General features: G+C 59.4%; 2 protein-coding genes across 2 annotated transcripts; one reads left to right on the forward strand and one right to left on the reverse strand.

The window, feature by feature from the left end:
- Positions 1–860: 860 nt before the first annotated feature.
- LOC122577495 lies at positions 861–1,439 on the reverse strand. Its single transcript, XM_043748828.1, has one exon. It carries the CDS (start codon positions 1,437–1,439, stop codon positions 861–863), a length of 579 nt encoding a protein of 192 aa, XP_043604763.1.
- Positions 1,440–6,240: 4,801 nt separating this feature from the next.
- Positions 6,241–6,819, forward strand: LOC122577496. The gene has a single exon (XM_043748829.1). It carries the CDS (start codon positions 6,241–6,243, stop codon positions 6,817–6,819), a length of 579 nt encoding a protein of 192 aa, XP_043604764.1.
- Positions 6,820–8,535: the final 1,716 nt, after the last annotated feature.

The raw sequence follows: 8,535 nt of genomic DNA on the forward strand, positions 1-8,535 counted from the left end.
GTCCACCGGTACACGCAGCGGTCGCTTCTACCGCCCGGGACGAAGCGCGGCATCGAGGCGTCGCACGCCGCGCTCATGTATCTGCGGAGCTCCTCCGCCTCCTCGTCGACGCTACCCAGCGTGGTGGTGGTGGTAGTGGTGGTCTTCCGTGCGTCCCAGCTCCAGGCGGAGACGGTACCGCAGCCCGCAGCATCTCCTTGTCTCTCTCCTTCAGGCGCCATCTCGGTGGTGGTGGTCGGCGGGAACGAAGTGGTCCGACAGAGTCTCCATCCTATCGGCCACTATCCAGCCGTGGATCCTCCGGTACAGCTCGGCGGTAGCCCAGGTGACGTCGACGACGGACGATCCTCTCCATGCCACGCAGGTGCTCGCCGTGCCTCTGTTTGCCAGTAGAAGGCCGAGACCCGCGGCCCAGTCGGTTAGCATTCTGCCGCGGGTGTCCGTCCTTGCGTCGCCCCATTGCGACGAATGAGCGTTGAAATCCCCGAGAACGATCACCTGGCGGGGAAGGCATCTTCTAACGCAATCGCCGGCCCTGTCCAGAAAGTCCCCGAACGCGGCCACGCCGCTGTTGGGCGAGATGTAAGCGCCCACCACTGCTATCCGGTTCCATTCGACAGCGACGTAGCCGTTGCCGCGATCCAGCAAGGCGCCGGGCGAGCTCAGCGCCGGTGTCCACGTTACCACCGTCGATCCGTCTAGATCCCCGATCCAGTTGGGGGCGTCGGGAACGCGGTACGGTTCGGCCACTGCCGCTAGCGCGACCCTGTTCTCTCGGATGGTCTGGAGAGATGGTCTGGAGAAGCAGGTCTTGCGCCCTTCTAGCCCGTCCCACGTTGCATTGGAGTAGACGCTTGAAGCTACTCCGTCAACTCCATGGCCTCCCCCCGGCCATCTATCGCTACCGCTGCTGCTGCTTTGGCGACGGTGCCGCCTTGGTACTCGCTGCTGCCGGTGATGGTGGTGGCGGTGGTGGCGGTGGTGGCGGCTGACTGGCGGGCGGGTGGCCTCCTCTTGTTGACTCTCGGGGGAGCGGATGCCGCCCCGCCCATCCTGTGGCCGGCGGGTGCCCCGAGCGACTCGCACAGGGGGCACTTTGGTGTAGAGGCGGGACAGCCTCTGGCACGGTGTCCGCTCTCGCCGCACCTGTAGCACAGGTGCCCTCGGTCCACCGTGGACGTGCAGGTTGCCCACACGTGTCCCAGCTCCAGGCATTTGAAGCACTGTAGGGGCCTCTTCGGTATCGCGATGACCCTCGCGATGGACCAGCCCAGGACCACCTTCCCTGCCTGGGCTAGTTTCCGGGCTCCAGCCACCGGACACTTGATCCAAGCCGATCCTAGACCTCCTCTGGAGGCGCCGATCTCGCCGACGTGCACCTCCGTGCTGTCGCATCCTGCCGCCTTGGCCAGCGCTTGACGTAGCTCCTCCTTCTCCATAGAGATGTCGATGTCCAGCAATCTGAGCTCGCCCTTGATCGTCGGAGCACCGACTCTCACCTTGGTCGGGTCCAACACCCCGGCCAGGCGCTTCGCTAACAGGAACGCCTTCTCCCTGTCCTTGTCTCCCGGGACGCGTCCGTCACCGCCTTCTTCATGGTGACAGCCTGCACGCCGATCTCGCCGAGAGGGATGGTCCGCCTTGCCGTCGATACTACGTCGGCGTACGACATGTTTGCTCCCTCGTTCAACGTTAGGGTCACCGCGGATGTTCGCGGTGTGCGGGAGAGCGTGGCCGGCGTCGGTCCATTCCTAGTAGTTGTCACGGCGGCACTCGATTTCGGCGCGCCACTCGTCCTAGGTGCCCGCGGTTTTTGGGCTCCGCTTACCGGTGCCGCTACGGACGCCTGGTTCTTCGCCCCTTCTCCAGGGGCGTCTAGTCTCTTCTTGGTGTTTCTTCTTCGCCCACTTCTTCTCCCCTCCACCACCCTCCACTCGCCGTCCTCTTGTTCCCTGAGGGGTGGCGGGGGGTTGACGTGGGCGGAGCGACGCGTAGCGGAATGATCCGCGTTCCGTCCGACTTCGGAAGCGCTCTGTTGTTGTCGCGGTTGTTGTTGTTGCAACAGGCTCCCGAATCTTTTCTCCATCATACGAATTATGGTGGGTACTAGTTCGTCCACCTTCCTCTCCAGAGCGTCCAGTCGCGCGCTCTGGCTCGCAGCCTCGCAGGGGGCACGGTCAGCCTCGGAGCCACCACACCGCGGGCATTCGAAAGCTGACACGGCTTTCTTCGACAACTCCCTGCGGAGAGCCGCGTTTTCCTCCTGTAGCGCCGACATTCTAGACTCCGCGAGCCTCGACGCCGCGCTGTTGCCCGCTGATCCCATCCTTCACGGGGCTTCGTTCCTCCACGCGGCGGTTATGAAACTCGCCGCCTACTTCAGGGCTTTGATGTACGTGCCCTTGAGGTTGGACGATGTCGTCGCAACCCTCATAATTTCGTTCAAGTATCTGGTTACCTCGGCGCCGACGTCCGCGGCCGAGCTCGTCCTTATTTGGATTTCCACGTCCTGCGAGACGTCCAGGGTAGCTGCCGTCAACAGCTTCCTCTTCTACCTCCCCGTGGACGCCGACGAGGCCAGCGTCGAGCGGGACGCGAACGAGGCTACCGACTCTTCGTCGTCGGACCTCGCACGCGCCCGCGGTCCTCCTGCTGCCAGCGGTGACTCCGCGTCGGCCACAGTGGCCGGAGCGAGAAAGACGCTGTCCGGCCGGTTCGCTATCCTCGGCGAGCTTCTCGTCGCCGTCAATCTCGGAGGCTCCGTATCCTCCTCCGTGATTGTCCTCCTTGTTCTTGCCTCGCCAGGCGCAGTAACACGTCCGGGGGCCTGGCGGTCCACCCCCGAACGGCCGTGGTCGCAAGATGACGACGCAGTGGGGCCCAGTTGACAACCCACAACTACGCCGGTACTGGGGTATCCCTCCCCTGCACCGTAAACTTCTTTTTCCTTATTCTTCGTATCCATGTTTGTTGATTGTATTCGCCAAGGTCGTCGACAGAAGTAGCCATCCTGGTGCCACTCACTCATTCGCACCCTGCCCCGGACAAGGCCGGTGCAGGGTGACAGGGAGCCCCGCGAGAAGGTGAGGTGAGTGGTCTTGACAGGTATGGGCCCACCAACTTCTCCGAAGTTCCCCGCACCGGATTAGCGAACTGACGGGTACCAGAGGCACCGACCAACCGCCACCCGACTATAGAGGAACATCAGATACATCGGGGTTTCCCAGGGCGTGGTCCTACGCCCCGAGAACCCGTACCCGCCTTGTATTCTCGTTTCTTTAGAATATCCAAAATTTAGAAACTCAAAAACGAAATCCTAAGATCATTCGTAAGACTTAAAATATGGATGCTTCTAGAACTTGTGGAATTTACGTCTTGCGAATATCCAAGGGATGTCTAAAATGACGTTTAGATGTAAACTGACCATGAACAGATATTCTTTGGATTTACGGTGCCGTCCAGATAATTGAACATAATTATAAGTTGATGAAATCAATTAAAATAGATTTGTATATGTGTATATGAAAATGTATAAATAAACATATGTTATCGTTAGAATTTAGGGCGCATAACAATTCTTCATTTGAATTAGCCATCGTTTCGTACAACAAAGATTATATTTACAGGTATAAATATGACTTTTTACAAAGTTTAATGAATAACCGTGGTGTTTAGACACGCGAGATGCTATTGATAATGTTCTTGGGTTCAATAACGAGTCCACTGTCAACTGGATAACTCTTTACTAAACGTAGAATACTTTGAAGCACAAAATATGCTTGCTAGGACGCTCGGTATATACTGCTCGATATGTAACTTTCCAAGGCGATCGCACGAATAATACTGATGAAATTTTTCCTCCCTTTACGATTGCATTCCTTTGTTATATACTGGTTAGAAGCATCGAGAAGTTCCAATCGCCGTTGCTAGGCAGTTTCTGTCTGGAGTTTGATTATTAATGCAACGTGTGTCCCATTATATTGACACCTTCGCGGCAACATCACACGTGGCTAGATTCGTTCTCGAGGCCGTATAACGCTACAACTATACTTCTAGGGAGAACGATATAACCACTCCACACCTCCGTCAGGCAAAACGTCCATCCCGTGACCGTGGCTATGTTCGGCGACCAGTTGTGTCACCTCGAGCCCAATCCCACTATAACAAATCTCGAACAAATACAATCGTATTGAATGACAACAATTACTTAATTACGACTATGATAGAATCTAGGCTAAAGAATTAGAAGATTTCCCAAAATTCCAAAGGAAAGGCTCCGGTGTTCTTTCATCTCCGACATAGCCATCCTGACTATCACACGTCCTCAGGTGTATCTAAAATATTGGGATTTCGCAACATTAAACTCGATACAACTAACGTTATTTACAATTTAATTAAATAATCCAATAAGCCAAGGGTCCAGTTCAACAACAAAAGTTCTGATCGGACGTTCGACGAAAAAATAAAAAGAAACAAAAATTAGTAACATTATGATTAGTCTTGAAAGTTCCAGTTGCATCCCATGGGCTACCAGTCAAATCGTAATGGACCATTCTCGATTTCGCACCCAAATGAAGCTCATTTTTTTCCGGATCGCAGGACGCGGGGCTCCCTGTCACCCTGCACCGGCCTTGTCCGGGGCAGGGTGCGAATGAGTGAGTGGCACCAGGATGGCTACTTCTGTCGACGACCTTGGCGAATACAATCAACAAACATGGATACGAAGAATAAGGAAAAAGAAGTTTACGGTGCAGGGGAGGGATACCCCAGTACCGGCGTAGTTGTGGGTTGTCAACTGGGCCCCACTGCGTCGTCATCTTGCGACCACGGCCGTTCGGGGGTGGACCGCCAGGCCCCCGGACGTGTTACTGCGCCTGGCGAGGCAAGAACAAGGAGGACAATCACGGAGGAGGATACGGAGCCTCCGAGATTGACGGCGACGAGAAGCTCGCCGAGGATAGCGAACCGGCCGGACAGCGTCTTTCTCGCTCCGGCCACTGTGGCCGACGCGGAGTCACCGCTGGCAGCAGGAGGACCGCGGGCGCGTGCGAGGTCCGACGACGAAGAGTCGGTAGCCTCGTTCGCGTCCCGCTCGACGCTGGCCTCGTCGGCGTCCACGGGGAGGTAGAAGAGGAAGCTGTTGACGGCAGCTACCCTGGACGTCTCGCAGGACGTGGAAATCCAAATAAGGACGAGCTCGGCCGCGGACGTCGGCGCCGAGGTAACCAGATACTTGAACGAAATTATGAGGGTTGCGACGACATCGTCCAACCTCAAGGGCACGTACATCAAAGCCCTGAAGTAGGCGGCGAGTTTCATAACCGCCGCGTGGAGGAACGAAGCCCCGTGAAGGATGGGATCAGCGGGCAACAGCGCGGCGTCGAGGCTCGCGGAGTCTAGAATGTCGGCGCTACAGGAGGAAAACGCGGCTCTCCGCAGGGAGTTGTCGAAGAAAGCCGTGTCAGCTTTCGAATGCCCGCGGTGTGGTGGCTCCGAGGCTGACCGTGCCCCCTGCGAGGCTGCGAGCCAGAGCGCGCGACTGGACGCTCTGGAGAGGAAGGTGGACGAACTAGTACCCACCATAATTCGTATGATGGAGAAAAGATTCGGGAGCCTGTTGCAACAACAACAACCGCGACAACAACAGAGCGCTTCCGAAGTCGGACGGAACGCGGATCATTCCGCTACGCGTCGCTCCGCCCACGTCAACCCCCCGCCACCCCTCAGGGAACAAGAGGACGGCGAGTGGAGGGTGGTGGAGGGGAGAAGAAGTGGGCGAAGAAGAAACACCAAGAAGAGACTAGACGCCCCTGGAGAAGGGGCGAAGAACCAGGCGTCCGTAGCGGCACCGGTAAGCGGAGCCCAAAAACCGCGGGCACCTAGGACGAGTGGCGCGCCGAAATCGAGTGCCGCCGTGACAACTACTAGGAATGGACCGACGCCGGCCACGCTCTCCCGCACACCGCGAACATCCGCGGTGACCCTAACGTTGAACGAGGGAGCAAACATGTCGTACGCCGACGTAGTATCGACGGCAAGGCGGACCATCCCTCTCGGCGAGATCGGCGTGCAGGCTGTCACCATGAAGAAGGCGGTGACGGACGCGTCCCGGGAGACAAGGACAGGGAGAAGGCGTTCCTGTTAGCGAAGCGCCTGGCCGGGGTGTTGGACCCGACCAAGGTGAGAGTCGGTGCTCCGACGATCAAGGGCGAGCTCAGATTGCTGGACATCGACATCTCTATGGAGAAGGAGGAGCTACGTCAAGCGCTGGCCAAGGCGGCAGGATGCGACAGCACGGAGGTGCACGTCGGCGAGATCGGCGCCTCCAGAGGAGGTCTAGGATCGGCTTGGATCAAGTGTCCGGTGGCTGGAGCCCGGAAACTAGCCCAGGCAGGGAAGGTGGTCCTGGGCTGGTCCATCGCGAGGGTCATCGCGATACCGAAGAGGCCCCTACAGTGCTTCAAATGCCTGGAGCTGGGACACGTGTGGGCAACCTGCACGTCCACGGTGGACCGAGGGCACCTGTGCTACAGGTGCGGCGAGAGCGGACACCGTGCCAGAGGCTGTCCCGCCTCTACACCAAAGTGCCCCCTGTGCGAGTCGCTCGGGGCACCCGCCGGCCACAGGATGGGCGGGGCGGCATCCGCTCCCCCGAGAGTCAACAAGAGGAGGCCACCCGCCCGCCAGTCAGCCGCCACCACCGCCACCACCGCCACCACCATCACCGGCAGCAGCGAGTACCAAGGCGGCACCGTCGCCAAAGCAGCAGCAGCGGTAGCGATAGATGGCCGGGGGGAGGCCATGGAGTTGACGGAGTAGCTTCAAGCGTCTACTCCAATGCAACGTGGGACGGGCTAGAAGGGCGCAAGACCTGCTTCTCCAGACCATCTCTCCAGACCATCCGAGAGAACAGGGTCGCGCTAGCGGCAGTGGCCGAACCGTACCGCGTTCCCGACGCCCCCAACTGGATCGGGGATCTAGACGGATCGACGGTGGTAACGTGGACACCGGCGCTGAGCTCGCCCGGCGCCTTGCTGGATCGCGGCAACGGCTACGTCGCTGTCGAATGGAACCGGATAGCAGTGGTGGGCGCTTACATCTCGCCCAACAGCGGCGTGGCCGCGTTCGGGGACTTTCTGGACAGGGCCGGCGATTGCGTTAGAAGATGCCTTCCCCGCCAGGTGATCGTTCTCGGGGATTTCAACGCTCATTCGTCGCAATGGGGCGACGCAAGGACGGACACCCGCGGCAGAATGCTAACCGACTGGGCCGCGGGTCTCGGCCTTCTACTGGCAAACAGAGGCACGGCGAGCACCTGCGTGGCATGGAGAGGATCGTCCGTCGTCGACGTCACCTGGGCTACCGCCGAGCTGTACCGGAGGATCCACGGCTGGATAGTGGCCGATAGGATGGAGACTCTGTCGGACCACTTCGTTCCCGCCGACCACCACCACCGAGATGGCGCCTGAAGGAGAGAGACAAGGAGATGCTGCGGGCTGCGGTACCGTCTCCGCCTGGAGCTGGGACGCACGGAAGACCACCACTACCACCACCACCACGCTGGGTAGCGTCGACGAGGAGGCGGAGGAGCTCCGCAGATACATGAGCGCGGCGTGCGACGCCTCGATGCCGCGCTTCGTCCCGGGCGGTAGAAGCGACCGCTGCGTGTACCGGTGGACACCGGAGATCGCCGAGATGCGAGCGAGCTGCGTTCAAGCCCGGCGATGATTCCTAATGGCGCGTCGCCGCAGACGGACACGCGACGAGGAAGAGATCTCCCGCTGCTACGAGGACTACAGAGAGACGAGACGCGCTCTCCAGCGCGAGATCAAGATCGCGAAAGCTCGGTCCTGGGCCGAGTTGATCGAATCGGTCGAATCCCATCCGTGGGGGAGGCCCTATCGCATAGTGACGAAGAAGCTGCGACCTTCGCCCCCCCCCCCGCTGACCGAAAGCATGGATCCGGTGTTGCTGGAGAATGTGATCGGAACTCTGTTCCCACGGCAGGACAACAACGCGTCATCCTTCCCCTCCGCGGACGGGACGACAACAACGACGACGGATTGGAACGAGGAACTACGAGTCACGGAGGAAGAGCTCTTCGAAGCCGCGAAGAGGATGGCATCCCGCGACGTTGCACCGGGTCCGGATGGAATCCCAGGCCGAGTTTGGGCGGAGTTGATCGTCACCTTGGCTCCCGGACTGCGGCACCTATTCACCAGATGCCTGAAGGAGGGCGTCTACCCTCGGACATGGCGTTCGGCGAGACTAGTCCTATTGCGGAAGGAAGGTCGTCCGCTGGACTCGCCGTCAGCCTACAGGCCGGTGTGCCTTCTCGACGAGGTGGGCAAGCTGTTCGAGAAAGTGATAGCCGCCCGTCTGGAAGTCGATATGTTGGAGCGGATGCCTGGATGGCACGACGGCCAGAGCGGATTTCGCCGAAGCCGCCCGACGGTGGCCGCGGTGAAGCGGGTGAGGTCCATGGCGGAGGACATGGATTCCCGAGAAGGGGTGGCGCTGGCAGTCTCCTTGGAC

This window comes from Bombus pyrosoma, unplaced genomic scaffold, assembly GCF_014825855.1.
Source record: "Bombus pyrosoma isolate SC7728 unplaced genomic scaffold, ASM1482585v1 HiC_scaffold_4725, whole genome shotgun sequence".
In the NCBI taxonomy this organism is placed as follows: Eukaryota; Metazoa; Arthropoda; class Insecta; order Hymenoptera; family Apidae; genus Bombus; species Bombus pyrosoma.

Coding starts and splice junctions, on each gene's coding strand:
- LOC122577496 (XM_043748829.1), top strand. CDS start 6,241: ATGGAGAAGGAGGAGCTACGTCAAGCGCTGGCCAAGGCGGCAGGATGC.
- LOC122577495 (XM_043748828.1), bottom strand. CDS start 1,439: ATGGAGAAGGAGGAGCTACGTCAAGCGCTGGCCAAGGCGGCAGGATGC.